Source organism: Diadema setosum, chromosome 12 (genome assembly GCF_964275005.1).
Source record: "Diadema setosum chromosome 12, eeDiaSeto1, whole genome shotgun sequence".
NCBI classification, from domain to species: Eukaryota; Metazoa; Echinodermata; class Echinoidea; order Diadematoida; family Diadematidae; genus Diadema; species Diadema setosum.
Window position 1 is genome coordinate 5,825,613 of NC_092696.1, and position 22,831 is coordinate 5,848,443.

General features: G+C 36.8%; 1 protein-coding gene across 1 annotated transcript; it reads left to right on the forward strand.

Annotated features, from left to right (window-relative positions):
- The first annotated feature begins 2,116 nt into the window (after window positions 1-2,116).
- On the forward strand, window positions 2,117-14,996 carry LOC140235613 (prostaglandin reductase 1-like). The gene is made up of 9 exons (XM_072315619.1): window positions 2,117-2,305; window positions 3,373-3,418; window positions 4,645-4,695; window positions 6,214-6,381; window positions 6,931-7,048; window positions 8,164-8,319; window positions 10,630-10,735; window positions 12,822-12,940; window positions 14,279-14,996. Exons 1-9 carry the CDS (start codon window positions 2,188-2,190, stop codon window positions 14,387-14,389), a joined length of 993 nt encoding a protein of 330 aa, XP_072171720.1. The 5' UTR covers window positions 2,117-2,187; the 3' UTR covers window positions 14,390-14,996.
- Window positions 14,997-22,831: the final 7,835 nt, after the last annotated feature.

A 22,831-nucleotide genomic window follows, 5' to 3' on the forward strand; every position in this document is an offset into this window, starting at 1 on the left:
GTGTGTGTGTGTGTGTGTTTTATGTCTCTATCTTTATCTTGAATCTGAGACCATTTTATATAACAATCTGTTAATAGTAAAAAAAAATGTTTTGTGATACTTGATAGGTCATCATCTACGAATGAACTGCTGCAATAGCTGTTGTATAGTTAGAAGGAGATTTAATGTGTGAATTTGCTTTTATCATGAATATGCAATTATTGAACCAAGCATTACCCACTATTTCCCTGCAAGGGAATGGTTATTTTACTGATGGATATTAAGAAAATGACTTTACACCGCACAGCACGACTCGCATTACTTTGTACTTATTTGAGTCTTTTGAAAAGCTTCGATTGTTTTTCATGTGTGCATGTAAGCGTATTTGTGTCAGCATCATTCCTATCACTACATGCACATGCGCATAAGATACAAACAAATTAGAGATGGTCTGTGAAGGATATCTGATAGATTCAGAATCCATGTTTAGCCCTTTGCACGGATCATTTTCTTTTTCACAATTCTGTGGTACATAGTTACGAAAATTATATCAATATGTGACATGTGCGGGATTATCAATAAGTCTAATGACAGATGTGGTAAAGCATGGTATTCTCTTCTACATCCAATTAGTATTGGTTAAATGACATTATTACTTCATGGTCTACCGTTGTAAGCTGTTATTGTTGAAACTTTTTTTTAACACTTAAGAACAACAACAACCATAATAACAACTACAGTAACATCAAAGTTGAGTCAACAAATTTGAAACTGCTGAAAGAATAAATGCATAAATTGAGATAGGTATAGATAATGATAGATAAATAGACAGATAATATACTAATAGATTGATAGAAAGATGGAGAGAGGGAGAACAAGAGAGAGAGAGAGAGAGAGAGAGAGAGACTCTATAAAGAGAGAAAGATAAGGTGGAATGAAAATATGCCAAAATGTGACAACCCCGTGGCCATTTGAACCAGAAGTTCTCATCTGGCAAGATAATCTATTTACCGTAATTAATCTCGTTATCGTGGTATCGGCAACAAATGATTTTTGGCTCTTATTGGAAGATCCGGCTTCCCATATATAGATATCCCTTCAGACAGCGTACAGTGACTGTCTCCTGAACAAACATTGATTTATACTCCGTACAGATGTGTCTCTCTGTGACCTGGTCCAGGTTGTTTCTATGTGTATTGTAATGTAGGCACCTTGTAAACTTTTGCTGATGTGAATAATGTTTAATAATCATTAAGACCTTCGAAGAAGTCGTCGTACTACTGATGAGTCTAGCCACTACCAGATTGCAGTGCTTATAGCTGGATGCGACGGTAATATTCTAGTATTTATAAAGTTGTTAATGATAACATTGCCATATTTTCTGGCAATCTATTATTTATAACATTTTCACTGCAATGATTATTTTCCGATGGCCTCCTAATGAACAAAACATCTGGATTTATTTCCATAAACCTAAACTTAGGCCAACTATCTTAATCCACCTAAACTTCTGTCTATACGCTAGGAAAAACAGTCTTTGCACCTTTAAAGGTGCTCCCAGTGTGACACTGGTAAATGTGCAAAGTTGAACCTATTTTTCTCAGCGTGGATAGCATCTTTATAAGACATTATGGATTTATTGAATTCTGCATCATTTTACCACACTCTTGACCTGAACTAAGCATTTCTTACTCGTATAAAAATGCTGAGCTGAAATATATCTGTAACTGAATCATAACCTTAGAAGTAATCAATAAGAACCAGGATACATCGAGACTCGGTGTCATGACACCAAACCACTATTCATCTTAGAGAATCTGCCCAGGGAGGTGGGAAGAGATCTCTTCCCACCTCCCTGATCTGCCCAACACGACATGGCATTCAACTAAAAAAAAAAAAAAATAGTGCTCTCAACAACACTACTTTTTCAGCAGCACAGTTATACCGCCACCTATTGGTATCTAAGTTGGGGACTTCCCTCACCCAGCCAGGGACCATCTAGGCACGCGCGCAGGTAAACAGCGTAGTTGACGCTAGTTACATGTACTTCGACCTCCTTGACCAGGGCTGCAGTGGTCAGCTGTGTTGCCCCCGGGTCATAATTTCCACTCTCTGAACAGACTCGATACATTTCTCTTTTCCCATTTCCTCTCTATTTGAATCATATTTATCATTTCGTTGGGTCGTGTCGTGTTTAAAACGTCCAAAATGGCTGCCAACAAAAAAGTGGCTAGGAGAATCGTCCTCGCCAAGGATTTCCACGGGGAAGTTACGGCGTCCAACTTCCGAGTGGAGGAGGTGCAAATTCCAGCGCTAAATGAGGGTGGTAAGTTGACTCTCTTCAAGATAAACTGTTATTAAAACTGGGAATAAAAAGTTTGTGTCTCTGTCGACGACTGTTTAGCAGGAATAATTGTGTTTTATGGTATTCGACTTGCTACTACGTACAATTGCTAGTCGAAGCTCGAACGTTAGATGAAAAGTTGCAGAATCGGATCTAGGTCTAACATGGTTAGAGTCTAGTTCTACGCAAAGTCGTGCTCGTGCTGCCCTACCACCTAGTGGCGTGCAAAAATGTATTGCATGTGCAGGGAAGTTCCATCTCCCTGTTGTATTCTATGTGCACATTACGTAATGATATTGCACATGAATGACATAATGATATTGCCCATATGAATATTATATGCCTTATTTAGTGGACATAGCATTGAGGATGCAGGGCCCCGTTTCATAAAAGATGTTAGGATGTCAACTCTTGCTGGAATGTCAACTTCCCATAGCAACAGCCAATCAGGAAGCTGCATTCTTGTCGTTACCATGACAATTGACATTCCAGCAAGAGTTGTTATCATACCAACTTTTTATGAAACAGGGCCCTGATCGCTCATTGTCCAGCACAAAAAAAAATAGGCTAGGTATTGATTTACATGCTTTTAATTTTAAAGGGTTTCATGGTCAGAAAGTAGAGTATCTCTTCTACATTTTTGATGCTCCTCAAGATCTGAGCAGATCAAGAAGAGAAGAGTACAAGTCAAGTGTATTCATATGGCATCCACAGGCATCCTGATAACAAAATGTCCAGTTACAGCTCAAAATAAGGAATCATTGTTTTAACACTGAGACTTGCTTGTGTTGCTAGTAGTACTGTAACTGACCTGCCTGAACGCAGTGCGTTAGGGCTCCCACAGTGTAACTGTGTGAAGGAGCATCCCGGGTTAGTAGTAGTGCAGAAAATGACTGAACGCCAACCTGTCATGATTTGGATATATGAGAGGTCTTTGGTCTTTAGAACAAGACTTCATCATTTAATTGTCTCTTTTAATTATTTGTGATTACTTTTCTTTTAATTTCTATTTCTCTGTAATACTCATTTAATTCTTGTTCTCATTGCAGAGGTTCAGCTAGAAGCTCTCTTCCTCTCAGTAGACCCATACATGAGGTAAGAATTTAACCCCTTCCCTGCTGCCCTCCACCACCTGTTGAGTACTAGCTAGTTGTCTAGCATCCCTGGCTCATAGGCACCCATGAAATACCCAGATACCAGAAAACAAACAAACAAACGAATGAACATACATACAAACAAAGAAACAAAAACAACAGCAGCAGCAGCAACAGCAATTTAAAAAAAAAAAAAAAAAAATCTGTGTCACAGTTGTCCTGTATTGGGGTCTAGGGCAATTACCCCCTGGGCAATTACCCTGGACCCTTCCCCTGGCCCTAATCCTAAGCCTAATCCTGAAACTAATCCTAACCCTAACCCAAAATCCTAACCCTAAACCTAACCCTAACCCTAACCCTAATCTTTACTCTAACCTGACCACTAACCAGTATTTAGGCAGGGGTAATTGCCCTCTGGGGGTAATTGCCCAGATACGCCTTTATTGCTCCCCTGTGTACATATGAATGCTCTGTACACTTCAATGTATTCTTAAACTTGTGCTCATGACTTACCTGCCACATGTGTCTTATACAGTGACACAACATTTGCTTGAACTGGGACAGTTGCTCTGGTCATATTTTGTCCAAGGACTTGGGGTTAGGGTTAGGGTTGTGATAGGGTTTTAGGTTTAGTTTGATGTGAGGATTAGGATTACGGTTAGGGTTATGTTTGTGGGTAGAAGAAATTCATGTTTGGCTTAGCATGGAGATATTTCATGGGAGAAAATGTCATGGAATCTTTTAGTACACACACCATTGCGAACTGCTTTTCTTTCCTACTTTTACACCAAATCTTTCCTATTTTTCAGTCGGGAAGGTTGGGAGGTATACCAGTCCTGTACACTAGATGCTTATGACCTATGCCTACAATCTTATAAATGCAATGGTTATTTATTGAATGACATCAAATATACTGTACATTAGGAAAAAAAGTATTGTGCATTGGGTGGGATGGGAGGCTGTTGAGAGGCTTTTGACTGGGAAGGACAGATTTTGTTTTGATAATGGATTTCAATTCTTGCTAATGATCCTTGTATCGTAAGCTATGTAAGCTTGTTTTCAAATGATTGACGATTCTTCTCGCATTTTCATTTACCTTTGTTAAACACATTCAAGTCAGTGGCTTTATGCATTACTTGCTCTATTTATCAAAAGAAATCAAATAATTTGTTTGTTTGTTTGTTTGTTTTTTTCATTTCTCCCTAAATTCTTTTTTACTTCAATCAGAGTATGGGGAATCAAGGAAGGAGAGCTGATGGTCGGTGAACAAGTTGCCAGGTATAAAAAGTTAATTGCTTTTTGAGACTAAAGTACCAGGACTGAATTTCTTATTATTGTGACAGAACATTTCCATGCAAAGCAGTGCAATTTCAGTATGAATGCTAACACCATTTTAGTTTGGATTAATCTCCTGAACCTCTCCCATGCCAGAGATCTTTGACAGTGTGTACATTGCTATGAGATGTTCTGTGTCAATTTACACTCAAAAGCACACAAAGGGGTCCAGTCCAGGATTAAATTTAAATACTTTGTTTAAAAATTGATTTATTTGAATGTTTGTTAGTCTCCAAACATCTTAAATGTGTGTGATGGTATTTTGCTTTTTTTTAATTGTGTGTAATGTATTATTTTGTTTTTCATATGAAACCAGATGAGTTAAGTATCATTGAATGTTTAAAGGATTTGTTATGAAAATTTTAATTCATCAAAAATGATTGAATTTGATTGGTTTTGATAAAAAAAAAAATGTGTAGGACTCCAGATCTGCTGTCTCAGAGGAAAAGCATATAAATGCCTTTAACTTAACTACAAAGAATATATATCTATTCTCTAAAATTTGACCAAGGAACTACTTTATTTTCTATTGAATGTATTATGAAGTATCAATGACATCTGATGATTCCAAATGTCATCATTCTTCTGCTCTTTGTTAAATTTAGTTAACCTTTCACTGCCAGGCTGCAGACAGGTCTATAGGTTTAAATTCTTCAGTCGCTATAGGAGGATATAAAATTATGTATCGATGGTTCAAGAATATGACTGAATGGTATGCAGAGATTATTGTATCACAGATGTTGGTTGATTTGCTCATTAAAGAGACTGTATTTGTGGGGAGGCTACAATGAATATATTGCAAAGGTTGGCCTGACTTGCTTAAATATATAATCGGGAATTCACTTAAAATGTTGGTAAATGCTCAACACAACAGGCTCTTAGAGACCCATTTTGAGAAGAATATTGGGCTCTAACCAAAATGGACTTCTTTCAGCTAGCCTTGTAGTCTGTGCGTGGGATTTGTAATTTGTTCCAGTGCTCATATACACTGATTTGCAATTCTATTCTTGCAGGCCTGCTCTAGTTAGTCATATATATATATGAGTTTGTTTGCAAAAACCGATAAGTCCATTTTTGAAGATTTTGAAGTACGATCTCTGTCATAAAGTACAAAATAATACCTTTTAAATAAGATATTGGTCACTACATATAAAGGTATATTTTTGAAGTTATGGTCAAAAGAAGCAAAAATTTTGTTATTATTCTCTTTATTTTTCTTGACCTTTAATCGCAAATATCTCCATTTGGCAAATATGGACTTATCGGTTTTTGCAAACAAACTCTTCATATATAGTTACTATCATTATTATTGTTATTATTATTATTATTTATTATCATTATTGTTATTGTTATTTTCTTTAAGGTACTGCTGTGGACAGTGAGTAAAGAAAGATTCCATCAAAGAAATATGATATCTTATAAATATATATGATATAAAGATAATATTGGTTTTCCTTAAAGGGTGGTAGAAAGCAGAGACCCAAAGGTACCAGTGGACTCCATTGTCCAGGCCCAAGCAGGCTGGACCACTGGATCCGTTGTCAATGGAAGTGATGTCATAATCGTAGCAGACTACCCCTCGCCTGATTGGCCGAAGTCCCTGGCTATTGGGGCACTGGGAATGCCGGGGTAAGTGCTCCTACTACCTCACTTCAAAAACACACTGCTTATCTGTGAACTGTGTATGGGTACGTTTTTTATTTTTGTTTTCTTGATCAAGAAATAAATCACAGAAATATGCATTTGATAGTTTAAAATGCAACCAGCTATAAGCAAATTATATAAAGATAATTGCTGTATCCAACAATTTTTTAAAGATCCCTTGTAACTTACTATAAAGAATCTGTAACTGGCAGAATGCAGCTTGAAGAAGATTTTGAGATGTGATATACATACATGCTTGGTTTTATAGCACTCTACTGGCTTCTTGTCAATGTTACACTGAATGTTTTTTCTTTTGTGTGCTGGTGTTTATGTGTGTATGTATGTTTGTTTGTTGACTTGTTTGTGTACCTGTGTGTGTGTTGTGTTTTGTTAATGTGTGCATGTGTTTACCTGTAAACTCAGACCGTATGCATGTAGTTGGAAATGTGTGTGAATGTGTATATATTTGACTTTATTTTGCCTGAAAACAACAAAAACTTACCAGAATGTATATCTCTCTAAAACACCTAAAAGGAAGACAGCCTACTTTGGCTTTCTGGACATCTGCAAGCCCAAGGCCGGAGAGACGGTGGTGGTCAGTGGTGCGGCCGGAGCAGTGGGAGCAGTGGTTGGTCAGATTGCCAAGATCAAGGTTTGGCTCACATGGAAACACACTTGGACACACGACTGACCTCAGTGTAAAGTTTAGTTTCATGTCCAGCTCAGCATTGTGTGTGGTCCAAGAAGGAAATATACTGTAGATATATGTCTTCTTCTAACTTCTTACAGATTCACTCAATATATATTTAGCTCAAGAACATATGAGAAAAGGAAAATTAGTTGTGTAATGTCCATATTTGATTTCTGGTTGTTTTTAGAAATCAGCTGGAAGATTAGGTGCTAGCTCTTCCATCATTTGAAGAATTTAATCATATAACATGAAAAGTGGAAAATATTGAAGATCAGCAGAGCTGCTATCATGTGGTTGACAGTCAACTCTCTGGCATGATAAGTTTGAATAAATGAAGATGGATGACACTGAAATTACAAGCATGAATTAAAAAACAAAATAGATTCAGCCCACTCAATTGCTATCCCTTCTGCATTATTTCTTTGTTTTATGAAAAGACAGTAGATTTTCAAATTGTTTTGTTTTTGGTTATATGGTTGGTGCTATAGAGAATTTATAGGAGTTCAGATATCCAGAGCAATCTGATTCTCTCTTGTCTCCGAAAATACCATTGAGACGTTTGACGTGGTGATGCTGACAATTCACAAATCTGTTGAGCAGATTTTCTGTTAACACTTCATTATTCTGCGCAGTACTTAAATGCACAAATCTGACCATAGAATTCTAACCTGGGCACATTTTTCATAAAAATCGTCAGCTCTGACAATTTCAATAAAATCCTTGGTTTTGATTGGCTGAGAAGCTCTGATCACTGACTGTTACTATGGTGATTGTCAGAGACTGACAACTTTCATGAAATGGTGCCGTGTTTAGTTGCAATGACTGAAATTGCAATCCGAAGGTCAAATATTGTTATTCTGCCCACATTTTTCATGTTTACCCTAAAAGAAAAGTGCAAAAATTGTGTATTTTCAGTCAAAAATAATTTGCATCATCCAAATTACTTTCCTAAGATCTGTTGTATTTTACATGTTAAATTTTTCAAAGTACTTCTGTTTTCTGAAAATCAGAATTTCGTAGGAGCTGAGTGATGAGATAACACGGCTGATTTACACATAACGTTTGGTTTTCTTCAGGGGTGTCGCGTGATTGGATTCGCGGGGTCAGAGGCCAAAGTGCAGTACTTGAAGGAGCTGGGTTTTGATGTCGCTCTGAACTACAAGACCATCACAGACTTGGACAAAACTCTCAAGGAGGTGGCTCCAAAGGGTATCGATTGCTACTTTGACAATGTAAGTCTTTTCATTTTAACCCTCGGGGCACCACTAGCATACCTGTGCCATAGACTCCTACCAATGGATACTTGCTGCATGTATTATGTTATTCAAAGTTTTAAATCAAGCCATGAAGTCTTCATAGATTACCAAACTTTTCCCCTGTCAATGAAATTTTTTAGAGCACACAAGATGCGAATTCATAATACAAATTGTGTATGTGGCTATCCCACTGACGACAAGCTGATTTTTTTCTATAGTACACATTTTTCATAGAGCCGACCTGCCCGAGTATACTTGCGACTAGTCTTCAATGGCAAAGCTTGCTGATCCAGCAGCAATGCAGGCAATTAAAGTGAGGTGTACTACCAAATGTAAGAACTACTACAAAATGTATGTGCATTTCCATATCATTGTCAGCATTACCAGGTCTATTCTTTGCATCATTCTTTGTTGGTATCATAATCTGTGTCAGGGTTGAGATCAGAATGATCATTACAGCCATACTATGCGCAGTTGCATTTGCTTGTTTTGACTGTCAGTAGTTTCATTTGTTGAGGTATTTGTTATTTTCTCTGTCCATGAAGTAAGATTGAACAAAAAAATTCAAAAGCTCCCCCTGGCTCTTAAGCCTACATGAAATGCTTCTCATTGTTGTCTCTGTATGCTGTATTCTGCAAGGCTTTTTTTGAGTGACTGGACTTTAGACTTTCACAACAATCTGTTATATTGTTTGAATATTTACGCTGTTACTTTTTTTTTTTTTTTTTTTTTTTAACGAGCTATCATGCAAGGACAAGGAATGGTTTGGAATGTGAATGGGGCCATTTTAGAATCTATTGATTTGAATTAAACCTCTTATCTTGAGATAAAGTAGTATTGCCCAAACAATGAAGTGATAAAATACTTCTGTGTGATCTAGATATCACAATTTCATGACTGGAGTTCAAAGGCCAACTAGCAGCATAGGGTTCAGAGAAATTGTGTGTTAACCCATTGACGATGGACTCATTTTACTGCAATTACACACATTTCCATAGACACCTGCCCGAGTATACTTGGTACTCGTCCTCAACAGGTTAAACATAAACCCAGTCTGACAAATGACATCATTTTGTATGCAACTAATTCTCAATATATTTTCTGTGCCCTATGCTGTTTCAAGTGAGATTCTATACATGCACCATGTGGTATCTTACTGTGGCTGTGCATATACATAGGTTAATATTGTTGAAAAATTCATAATTGTAAGTGATACGGGTGTTTTAATGTCATAAAGGTCACAAAACTCAATGTTATGGTGAGTTTTCTGTATTGATGATTGCAAGGTATCTCAGCTAGAGAAATGCATATGACTAATCACCATGATGGTAGCTGCAGTTCACATTGTAGATATATATATATTTTTTTTCGTAAAAAAAAAAAAATGATGCACATAATTTAATGGAAGTATTCATACTGTTTTTTAAAGAGATTTCATCATAATAAATATTCAACTAGATTTGGTACAATCGCATCATACTGTGATTTGCCTATCGTGACAGAAATTTTGCTTTGATTTGTTCTCAGTGTACACATGACCTTTGAACTATGCCTTGGGATAGGGTGGATTTTTGAAATGTAGTTTTATTTGAAATAAGAGCAGCCTTTATATGCAGAAGATGGTGTACAATTATGATATTTGTAGAATGAAAACAAAATAAATAGAACTTCACTACTTGATACAATTAACCCACTGAGGACGAGTCCAGAGTATACTCGGGCAAGTATCTATGGAAAATGCATGTTGTAGCAAAGTCAGCCCATCCTCAATGGGTTAAAAAAAAAAGAAGAAATGATGCATACACTCTTTGATCTCAATGGTGAACTTATTAGTCATTCAAGTTATTGTTATTTTTTTCTTTTTACTCACAAAATTTGCAAAGATGGTGTACAATTATGATATTTGTAGAATGAAAACAAATAAAAGCAAGAGAATATTAATCAGAGGGTTGAAGGTTGAGGTATGAATTTTCTTCAATTTGTCTCCCTCTACAAATGAAATATGTAAGATCGCAAATTTGAAGAAAATTGGAAAAAAAATACACCGAAAACAAACAAAACTTCACTACTTGATACAACTGGAAAGAAATAGAAATGATTCATATACTCTCTGATCTCAATGGTAAAGGTATGAGTCATTCAAGTTATCGTTTAATTGTAATTGCTTTTTTTTTTTTTTGCTCAGTGTGCGAATATATACCCCTCCCTCCCCTCGTGAAATCATCAGTATCTATACAGATATCTTCAGCTCATTTCTCTCTCTTCCTCTCCTTCTCTCTTTAATAGGTAGGTGGAGAGTTTTCCAGTACAGTCTTATACAACATGAACCCCTTTGGCCGAGTGTCTGTGTGTGGCTCCATTACTGGGTACAACGCCGTTGATCCACCAAAAGGTCAGAGTTCAATCGCCATCTCGGGGATTTCCTGTAAACCGAAAATAAAAGGACAACTAGAAAAGCATTCTGAGTGCACAGACCTACATCACGCAGCTCATTTCTATGTAATTGATATGCTAAAAATGGTCATATTGCCTCAATTATGAAGAACCGTCTCCAGTGTCTCTACCTCTTAAAGCTTTCTGCTGCACTGCGAACATGAACTCATCGGGCCACGCATGCACACCTCAAATACGTGCTACAGTGCACTCCCGTCATAACGAACACGATTGTAACAAAATTCTGGTTACAACGAAGTAAAAATTCAGGCCGCTATATTATCCGGTCAATGCATATTCATATGCGTTCGGTTATAACGAAATTTCGATGTAACGTAAGAAAATTGCCGGTCCCGAGGACTTCGTTACAGTGGGAGTCCACTGTGCTTGAATGCCCTGGTTTGTAGGCCCCATTTGCCAGTTAAAAGAATCCTTCAGAAATTAAAAAGAGAGGCTCCTGGATCCAGGTGGGATTTTGGATCTCTACCCACATTTAATCATATATTCCTGGTGTCATTATCAGCTGGATTTTATTTCCCTTTCATACCAGATGCTGACAGTGGATGACGTCTGTAGCTCGTCCACTGTTCATCGTAGATCACTGTTGGTATGAAAGGTAGCCCGAAAAGGACACCCAGGTGAACAGTGGTCGAACAATGGATGCAATGCGTGCTAGACCATCTTGCGTCTAAATAATCCAGTGTGATTTTGACATTTTAGTCTTGAAGTCTCTGCTTAATATTTTGACTTGATTTTAAGGATATAATAAACCACAGTAAGAAAGAAGGAAACAATTTTAAAAGAAACATAATTGAATTGGCTCCATCACCAGGCCAAGCTCACCCAAGCACGCTCAAGCACACTCCAGACGAGTCTCCCGTATGAAACGGTGCTCTGTCCGCACCTTGTTAGAGTCGTATTTACTCAACCAATCACACCCCAGATGTCTGTCTAGAGTGTGCTCGGGTGATGTCTGGAGAAGTGTGATATGAAAGGGATATCAGCCAGATCCGTTCTTGACTTTTTGAACGATTTTGCAAACAGACAGACAAACAACATACAAACCAATGCTGGCAAAAACATAACTTCGTTGGTGGAGGTATTAATAATCAAGTCAAGATTTCCTTTGAATGAAAATTGAATTATTAAGTACTTTCTGCTACCAGCTGTAGCATCTTCTTGTGTTCACTTCTCAAATTCCCTGGTTACTCTTGATAATATTTAATGGATTAAGGCAAGTGTGTCCATTGAATTTTATTCACTATGAAATCACTCCCTCTTTCTCTCTCTCTCTCTCTATTGCTATTGAAAAAAAAATACATTTTTTTTTTCAATAGAAATGCCTGTGAAGCATCAATGAAAACACTGAAAATATGAGATTAAGTTTGAAATTAAGCTTGAAGTCTTTGCTTAGCATAAGTCAAAGAGCTTTTCCCCATAAAGTACTAGAGTGCGGAGTGTGCATATGCCCGGTACTATTGTATTTTTGAGCGCACGGGGAGCACTAGAAGACAACGAGGCGGTAGGCTCACCCCCCATGCTAACACGCTAACAAACCAGCAACCGAGGAGCAGCCAAATCTAGAAGTACGTACTCCCGTAAAAGTTAAAAAGTTTGCATAATACGCGCTGTAAAAATGTTATACTTCAGGGGGTGTTTCACAAAGCTGTTCTGAAAGTTAAGAAGGACATTAGAACGACTGGTGATCAGTTCTTGTGCTGAATTATTGAGATTCTGATAAGTATAGAACATATGAACTGATCACCAGTCGTTCTTAAGTCCTTTGTAACTTTTAAGAACAGCTTCGTGAAATACACCCCAGTACGCAAAGTCTGCCATTACTAAGTGGCTAATGACAGCCGCCATGAAATCATTGACACCATTGTATACTTTGCCCTGTAGTGGTGGAGAGGAGAACAATCTCTTTGGCCTAAGTACATTATTGCACCATCAATTTACACAAATCCGATGGACCAACATTTTGTTTGGTATGCAATTACTTGAAATAAGATTCCTTGGTGTTTTTAATCTCCTGTCAAATGCAGCCAGGATGCTTCAGCCGGCCATCAACCGCAAGTGCCTAACAGTCACCGGTTTCATGGTCTACAACTTCAGTGACAGATTCGACGAATGTCTCAAGGAACTCATCCAGTGGCTTCAAGAGGTACGATTCGGCGGGCCTAGGGCAATTACCCCCTAGACAATTACCCCAGACCCTTCCCCTGACCCTAACCCTAATCCTAAATCCTCAACCCAAACTCTAGCCCTAAACCTAACCCTAATCTTTACTCTAACCTTATTACTATCCAGTATTCAGCGGGTGGGGGGGGGGGGGGGAATAATTGCCCTGATACGTTCTTCGGCGCTGGGGCGCCCTTGTGAGGAGGACGTAATACAATGAGATCTTCATCATAACCATGTTCGTTATTATGGGAGTGCACTGTGTAACTATTTTCCGACTATGCTATACAAAGCTGATGAAAATTCTACTTATGTGGACATGAAGGCTGATGTTGTTAAAAACTTAGCATGATGATGAGTCATTTGTGCAGTGAAATTAATTCATTCATTTATCTTTGTTGTTCATCGTGGCTAAGAGCAGTTTAGGACCAGTATTACATCTGTGATAATTTTTTTTTGCATGGAAGGAATCAGATCCATCTCCTTAATGCATTTTTTGGAAAGATTATTTCTTTAAAGGTTAAAGGTGAAAAATTCCTTAGAAGAAGTTGAAAGAGTACAAATTGATAGCTCTTGTAGTAATCGTGTATGGATTTGCAAGGCATTTAATATATGAATACATACAATATTTTTGCTACTACTCACAGTTGGATATTTTTTTTGTGTGTGTGTGTGTCAGTATTGAATGCAAATTTGTGAATTTTTCTTTTCAAACGGCATGCAATGATGAAATTCTCTGTTCAGTTTTTACTTTGCATTTCCACATTCGTCACATGTTTGCATCTCTTAAAGAGAACAAATGCTGATAGGAGAGACTCTAATCATTCTATCAAAGCCATTTTTCTGGGAAGTATGATGCAAATAAACATAGATTTAGGCCACAAATGCAGGCACTCTTGTCTACGTTTTGGGAACCTGGTATACTAGGTTCCCGTATATCAGTTGCCGCCATGGGAAGCTGGTATACCAGGTTCCTGTAAGGAATGGGGTAATTTGTTGTGGGCCCTCTGTGATAGAAATACGTATGAGATCAATAGTCATCAGTAACATGTTGTATTGTGTGGCTTAATTCTGCTTTCATTCTTCCCCCACCCCAAACATATAGCAATAATAATATGATATGTATGATTTTTATCATATAGATAACACTTCAACTGACAAAGATTACGATACACACACACAGTCTGCAAAAATCTTCAAGTAATTGAAGGAGGCGGACTTTGAATAACCAGAAGAAGAAGAAGAAGAAAAAGAATCGTACTTGGTGTAATTTCTGATATCGATGTCAGTTTCAAATGTCTGTGTCTTTTTGTCCAAACAGGGAAAACTCAAGTACAAGGAGCATGTGACGGAAGGATTCGATAATATGCCCAAAGCCTTCATGGAACTCTTCAGCGGCACAAACTTTGGGAAAGCCATCGTTAAAATCTAGTCGGCAAGCAAATTTTGATATGCCTTAAATGTTCTCTGTATTGGTCAGCAGTTATATGCTTTTGCTGTTTCTTTCTTTTTGAAAATGAGTGTACTGTATTATTCCTATTACCTGTAGATGCTGAATATTTTGCTTGGGGAGGGGGATGCTTTCATAAAGTTTGTGAGTAAAAAATTGTTGAATTCAACAACCCACCAAAATATCGTCTTCCAAATATGTGAGTATATGAGACTGATGTACATACATTCAACATTGGTAGACAGCATGCTATGTGCACATCCATTCACACATACTAGTATAACATATAGCTTATACAGTATAACCTACATGTTCCTGATGGTGAATTCAAGCACTCGCAAGAATGTCTTACAACTCCGAATTTGCAAAATATTTGGCATCTACAATAATCTTTGTTTGACCACTGCCTCCCAGCAAGCTAGCCTCTTTATGATTATCCCCAAGCCCAATCCTCATGCAGCTCTGTCCTTAATTGCAGCAATGTCAATCAGACTTGCATGTATTCCATCTCTGTAGACCATTCTCTAAAATGACATCAATCTTCTAATACTGACACAAAACAGTAATGGTAAATTTGAAGGTATGTACACAGGCGGGAATTCAAGAGGGCCCTGTTAAATGGGTGCATGTTTACGCGTCTGCCACATTGTGATTGTCTGAATGGAACAGATTCGTATAGTGAGTGTGTAAAAAATGGTCAAAATGATGTCAAACTCACTTCATCTCTTGACTCTGCTGTCATTTCTGGCTGGTTTGGCCTACTTTATGCATCCTTCAAAGACAATTAAGCTTGCTTTCTAGTGAGCTGTGGAAACTCCAAGTTTCTGCTCAACTCTAAATGAAAATACCACTGCCTATGTATAGTAACTTTGAATTTTAGCCCTTGATACCTTTGTCTTTGCTGTTGTTTGTGGGACGCATTTGCCATCAATTATATGCATCTTTCCATTACTACTCGGAGTGACTCTCCTTCAGCCCTATATGCTGGGGATCTTGGAAGGACAAGTTCTTATGAATGCTGCAATGAAATTTGTCAGTGTTTATATAGCTGAGATATTCTACAAGGGTTGTGTAGCTTCTAAGATGCTGTCATTTAAGAGCAGAACCCTTTAAAGGTATAATTTACCATTTACAGATTAAACAAAAACCCAGCTTTAATGCTTTAAAATATTGTAGTTCTAAAATGTGAGCTAAGGATAGAAAAAAAAGACATTGTAAAAATTTTAATCCTTATATCTGATGTTAATTATTGCTAAATACCCAAAATGTGAGCAATAGGTATAATAAAGATGTTTCAAGACTAAATTGTCTACTGATACAGTATGTTTTTTCTTCTTATAGAAAAATACTGATAACAATGCATCTCCTACACATATGCATCAAATGTGATATTTTGAACACATTTTGAATCACTACTTCCAAAGGTAAATAGGATCTTTAATATCAAAGGTCACTGAACTTTTCTGGCCAAATTTTCAGTTAGGAGTGAACAATGAAGTTATAATTTTCCAGAGAAAGAATAGAAATATGGAGGTGAATATTCATATAAACTGGTCAGGTGGAAGATCAAACCAAAAGGTCAAAACAAGCTGAACTTTGATCAAAATTGATGTTTTTGGCTCCCACCTAAGATCAGCAATATAATTGTTAGTGAGTTGGTTAATCAGCATAATTGTGTTTTCTTAAAGGTACAGTTTACCGTTGGGAGCAGTGATTTAAAAAATACAGTTCGACCTCGATTATTCGGCCTCCTTTTATCCGGAAATCTTTATGATCCGGACGCGTTCATGCAGTGAAGAACTTTTTTTTTTCATCCAAAAATTGAGAAAAAAACAGTGACTTTAACATCTTTTCATGGATCTATTTCACTAATTTCATAAGGTGTGCATGATAGGTTTCTCAATATCTAATGAGGTAAAACATGTATGATTTTCACATAAAGATAATCATACTTTATTTTTGTGAAGAAGGGACTACAATTTTGCGCAGGCTGACATAGATTACACCACCGTTGCGGGGTACGCTACCTGCCTAGCTGCCAGTGCACTGGGACGGCAGCTTGGACGGCAGCTATATACATTAACATCGTGTCTCCCATATCCAGCCAATTCGCTTATCCAGATGAGCGCCGGTCCCGACATGGTTGGATAATCGAGGTCGAACTGTATTGAAGATGCACTGTATCACATTTGATGCATAGGCCCTATGTGTAGGTCAGTTGCATCACAAAACATCTTACCATGTAAAAATTTAGCAACAAAGCCTGACATATAAGGAAATATCAATATTTTTCTCTTTAAACCATAACTGTAGACGGTTTAGTCTAGATGCATTTTTGTTTTAACTATTGTTCACATTTTGTATATTTAACAATACTGATTCAAATTTTTACATTTTGGAGCACTAAAGGTGAATTTTTTGTTTCATCTAAAATGGTAAGTAATGCCTTTAATGTCAAAGGGGTTAAAGGTCTATCATTTAGGTCAAAGGTTGTCTATATGAGGTCATAATTGCCAACTGCTGAGTGTCAGGTGAAAAGAATGGGTCATCCCAAGCAACAGTCAGTGTTCTCCACTGTCTTCCAGTGGTTCAAAACTTTGCCATATATGCTGCAGTTGATGCTGCTTGTTTAGAATTATATACACCGTTGATCAACACTGGGATTTTGAAGTTATGAGTTTGTCAAAAGAATATAACATGTATATTTGGCCAATATATACAAATATGGTGTGATGTAGTCGGCAGATGTATTGTATTTCTGTGCTTTAACTAATGTTATTTTCTAGAGAAAAGTAATATTCTTGAACTGAAATATAAAGCAAGTTTAGTATGTACTTCACTGCAAAAAGTCCGGTGTTAAATATGAAACACCGAGCTGGTGTTAAATTTCCGATGCTCATTCATGGTGTTAGATTAACACCTCCGGGTATCATTTCAAAATATAAAATTGTTTTTTGAATAGTTTCTTAGTTACTGCACTTCTTGTTAATTTTGAACTTCAACAAGACGATAAAGAATTTGCTGATAAAGTACTTGATTTTTGAAAAAAAAAATGTGTAAACACATTTACACCACAGTAACACCAGTTGGTGTGGTCTCCTATTGAAGCTGGACGGGTGTTAAACCATTGAAGTTAACACCACCAATATCAAATCAACACCATGCAGTGTCATTGTTGAATTAACTTTAGCGCAGTGTCAAAAATATCACCAGCCACAGTGTCAAATTAACACCACGAAGTGCCAGGTGAACACTTTTTAACACCATCACAATACATTTTCTACACCTGTGGGTGTGGTCCTCTATTGAAACTTGATCGGTGTTAGATTTAACACCCATGGTGTTAAATCTAACACCAATGTTTTTACAGTGTTTTTTTTTTTCTCTGTGCTTAATTCTGTTATATATAAAATGTGTAAATTGCCAACGGAATGTGGATGAATATTGCTTTGGTCCATTGAATAAGTTTTCTGTGAAACACAAGGAAATGGGCCGGCCATCTTTTCAAGCAATGCTTATAATGGCGGCCCTCTGCATAATCGTTTCTTAACTATAAATGTTATTCTTATCACTGCTGCATAGACATGCATATTGTATATTATATTTCTTTCATATCGTTGTTTATGCAAGTCAAAAGACTGTGTTAAATTTATTTTATATATTTCCTACGTGTTCATGATTATGTACTTATAATACAAATATCGTGGTTTATGCAAGTCAAACGACTTTGCGTTGAATTTACTTTGTATACTTCCTGCATCTTCATGATTATGTAACTTATGTATATTGATTTGCAGAAAATAAAGTATCTATCAAACAAAACAAACAAATGATATGTAGATCCATGACTATATCTTGCCAATGTGTAATCGTGTTTTTTTTTGCCCTGCATAAAGTAGTGTATTGTCAGTGGATACGATGGTATCTTTATGTTTTGCTATGAATAAAAGATCAGAAAAAACAACAACCAATCAATTTTTTTTTAATGGCTTTCAATGTATCTTTACATTTATATGGTAGAGTGCAGTATTAATTTCAGGTCATAAATTTACAATCAGTCATGCATAAATCAAAGACACTGTCTTACATCATGTTGTCTGGTCCAGTTTTTGTAACGGACAATTTTTGTTTTTCGAGGGCCTTTTTAGGAAGGTGTAAGGTTAGCTAGTCAGCAACTTTTTTTTTAATGCACTTATGCAGTTTTCAACTAACCGATTAACGAACTTGTAAGTGACCAACACAGGTTTTATCACCAATTTTAACATAAATAGGTTTTTTTTTTTAAGTATGCTGAAAAAGTCACTTTTGTATGCACCAAATGGCCCCATTTTAAGATATAAAATCCAAAAACTCCCTACTGTCGGAGGGGGGACACCCCCCTCCCACACCGTCCCCCCGCTCGGTCGCTCCGCTCCCTCACAAAGGTAAAGGTCCAAAAATTGTGATTACGACCCCCCCCCCCCAGAAAAAATCCTGGATACACCCCTGTCTGGATGTCAGGAATGAATCATATTTGTGCAAATGACAGCTGTCTTGAATGAATATCACAAGCTTACACACTGCTCATATGCTATTAACACTACTCTGTCAAGGGATACCTTGAGTAGGATTATGGTGTCATCCTGTCACAGTTGTAAATTTTTAGCTCACCAGAGCCGAGTGCCTTAAAACTGGTTACTGGATTTTGATGAAACATGGCAGGAATCGTCATCAATTTGATATGGGGGGTGGGGGTTGAGGGGAGCACAGGGGAGTGAACCATATAATTATACACCTGTATATGCAAATGACACCGTGCCGTGAAGAGACCCCCCCCCCCTCGACTCCTTCAGAAAAAAATTTTCATTTATACCCGTATACAATGTACAAAAGTACTTAACATTTGAGTATCTGAATATAAGAACGACCCAAGTCCATGGAAGATCATTTCAAGTAAACTTAAAAAAAAACTTCATATCTTTTTTATTTGTCCAATAATATTCTATTTAACTGAGATGGGAAGGCAACATTGTATATACAAAGTAGAACATAATTTATGGCAATTAACATTTACATTGATTGTGGAGAGGCCATTTTGTGTGATTGACTTGGGTCGTTCTGTGAATCATATGGACTTGGGTCGTTCTTTGATTCATATACAGATATTCTGCTATAGAGATGAGAGAAGGACGAGAGAGGGCGCTATTGTATGAATGTAAGAATGACCCAAGTCCTTCATTCTTACATTCATATAAGATTTAACTCATTCATTTCCGGCACTTCCGGGGGTAATTAGGATTTATCATTTTATACACAAGATGAGTCCATGCATATAAGCTACAATTTCCCATGTCAAACTGAATTTGGCCAAAAATTGGACTTGGGTCGTTCTCATATTCAGATCTTCATTTGCACCTCAGTCTTAAAGACAGGCTGCTTGATTTTCATTGTATGGACATAAATATGGATCATAGCTTGTACAAAAAGTGGGGGTTGTCCACGGATCCTGTAGGCCTATGAAGAATTTAATGTTATTTTTATTTTTTATGCCTCCGCCACAAAGTGTCTCTGGAGGCATGGTGTCTTCGGATTGTCCGTCCGAGATTCTCAGGGAAGTTTCCTGCCAAAAGGTCGAGGTCAAGTGAAAGTGCTAAATTTCACTTCTTCCTCCATATCTCGAGAGGTATTTTCATGAAACTTAAGACATTCACATATTTATGCATGTTCTCTCTGACAGTGATTCCCTTGGGAAATTTATTGTCAAAGGTCAAGGGTCAAAGGTCAGGTTAAAATGCTAATATTTTACCATTTAATACCGAAATGACACATTTTCTGCATAAACTTAAAAAAGGTCAAGAAAAATCCTCAATCTACAAAAACCTGCAATCTTAGACAATATAGCCATTCAACCAGTTAAACCTATTTTAAGGAAAGTGAACATTTAAAGGGGATGGCTCGTAACTGATCAGTGGGAATGCTGGGGGATGATTGTTCCAATCCTTGTGGGATTCATTTAAGAGTACATTATATATCTATTGTTGTGTGGAAATTATTTGCTTCAGAATGGTCTCATATTCAAGTAATGTGCAGTTCAATGTTTCCAGGCTAGCATGCTTGTACAGTGTCGGGGTGATCGTTAACGGCCCGTTAATACCCATTGTGACAAACCTGTCATTTTAATATTTTGCCATATGTGTGAAACTGACATCACATATTCTCAAGACATGGTGCTATAGACCTATTGGGAGAACAATTATACATATATATATATATATATATATATGTGTGTGTGTGTGTGTATATATGAAGGGTTTGTTTGCAAAAACCGATAAGTCCATTTTTGAAGATTTTGAAGTGCGATCTCTGTCATAAAGTTCAAAATAATACCTTTTAAATGATATATTGGTCACTACATAATATACAGGTATATTTTTTAAGTTATGGTCAAAAGAAGCAAAAAATTCCTTATTATTCTCTTTATTTTTCTTGACCTTTAATCGCAAATATCTCCATTTGGCAAATATGGACTTATCGGTTTTTGCAAACAAACTCTTCATATATATATATATATATATATATATATATATATATATATATATATATATATACAGCGGAGGCATACTAGTCGCCATAGCGACATTTCTAGTTAATTCTATCTTAACACATTTTTTTTTTTTTTTTTTTTTTTGCGGGACTAATAATTGTAAATACAAGAATCTCCACTGACAAGAACAGAGTTAACTCGTTTTTCGAGCAAGCTCTTCATATTTACATGCAGACAATTTCTGTGGGGATTCTGGTAGCAAGTAGAATTATACACCTCTGACTTTTACCTCAAACTAAAAGGGTTAATGAACATTGCCTTTATCGCAATGCAAGTTTAACATTGACAAGTCTAAAAAGCCACCATGGTCCTAAGGTTGCATGGATTGGTATTTGTGTGGCTAGTGACAAGGAACCTTTTTTTTTTTAATTGAAATGAATCAGAGATATGTATATGGTGTCGTGAGGTATCTATTTCAATAATTAATTTTTGCTGTCCTTGGGGTTTATTTTCATGATTAATCACGGCACAACAATGGCAACTCACAGTCATTGGCAGTTGCCACGACAGCAACCGGGGAACATTTTTTTTTTTGTCTCCTGTATTTTTTTATTGCAATTTTGGTTGCTGTTAGTATAATTGCTTTATTTAGTGTACTAATATTGTAATAATGTCCATGATAAGCGGTCGCTTTATACGTTTCTGTTCGAGATACAGTGTTATGATGGTTTTGGTGATGATTGTGCTCAAGATGGTAGCGGCAGAGGTGTGGCAGCCGTGGCAGAGTTGCTCCACGTGATGTGGCAGCCGTGGCAGAGTTGCTCCACGTGATGTGGAGGCAGTTCGGGTGACGAAGGGAGCAGCGGCGTAAAGCTGATATCAATATCATTGATTTGAATTTTCTCCTGCCTGCTCCTGGATTTGGACACGTTAAAGGGCGTATTACCCTTAAAAGTGATTTTTGATATTATTGACGGCGGCTGATGATTTTGACGACGGGTAATGGTGACATTTGGAGGTGGTGGTGGTGGTTATTGTTGCAGATGTCTACACGATGATGGGGTTTTGGAATGCTGGTACTTGTAGATTTGGGTGAAAGTGCAGTTAGTAATAGCGCCTCGATCATGACATCTATATGTAGAAGCACACACACATATTGTATATATATAAACATAATATGTATATATATATATATATATATATATATATATATAACACAGTAATAATGAAATTAAAATAATAATGATAATAATAATAATAATAATAATAATAATAATAATAATAATAATAATAATAATAATAATAATAATAATAATAATAATAATAATAATAATAATAATAATAATAATAATGATATTGGGCAACATTAAAGGACAAGTCCCCCATCATGTCACACATGGAATGAATGAATGCAGCAAAGTTGGAACACATCAGTGAAATTTTGTTGAAAAGCGGACAATCCGTTCAAAGGTTATGAATTCTTAAAGTATTTGCGCAGATGAGAAAAGACTACTGGATGTCACATGCGTAATGCGATATAAGGAAAATCTAGAGCATTTCTCAAAATTGTATACAATGTATTTTGAGAAAAAAAATGCATATCTTCTCGACTTGCCACTGACGTTTGTTAAGGATAACATTAGTCCCCCTGCCTACTGAAAGAGGCAAGTCAAGCGTTTTTTTACTATGCAAGAGAAGTAAAATGTTTTTTTTTTTCATATTTGACATGTTACATCACAAGATGTAGCAGTCTTATTTCCCAGCAGTGACTGAGCAGAGACTTCAAAAATTCACAACGTTTGAACGGATTATCTGTTTTCCTCAAACTATCGCTGATGTGTTGTACTGATATTGCTGCATTTACTTAATCCACATGTCTATGACGGGGAACTTGCCTTTAA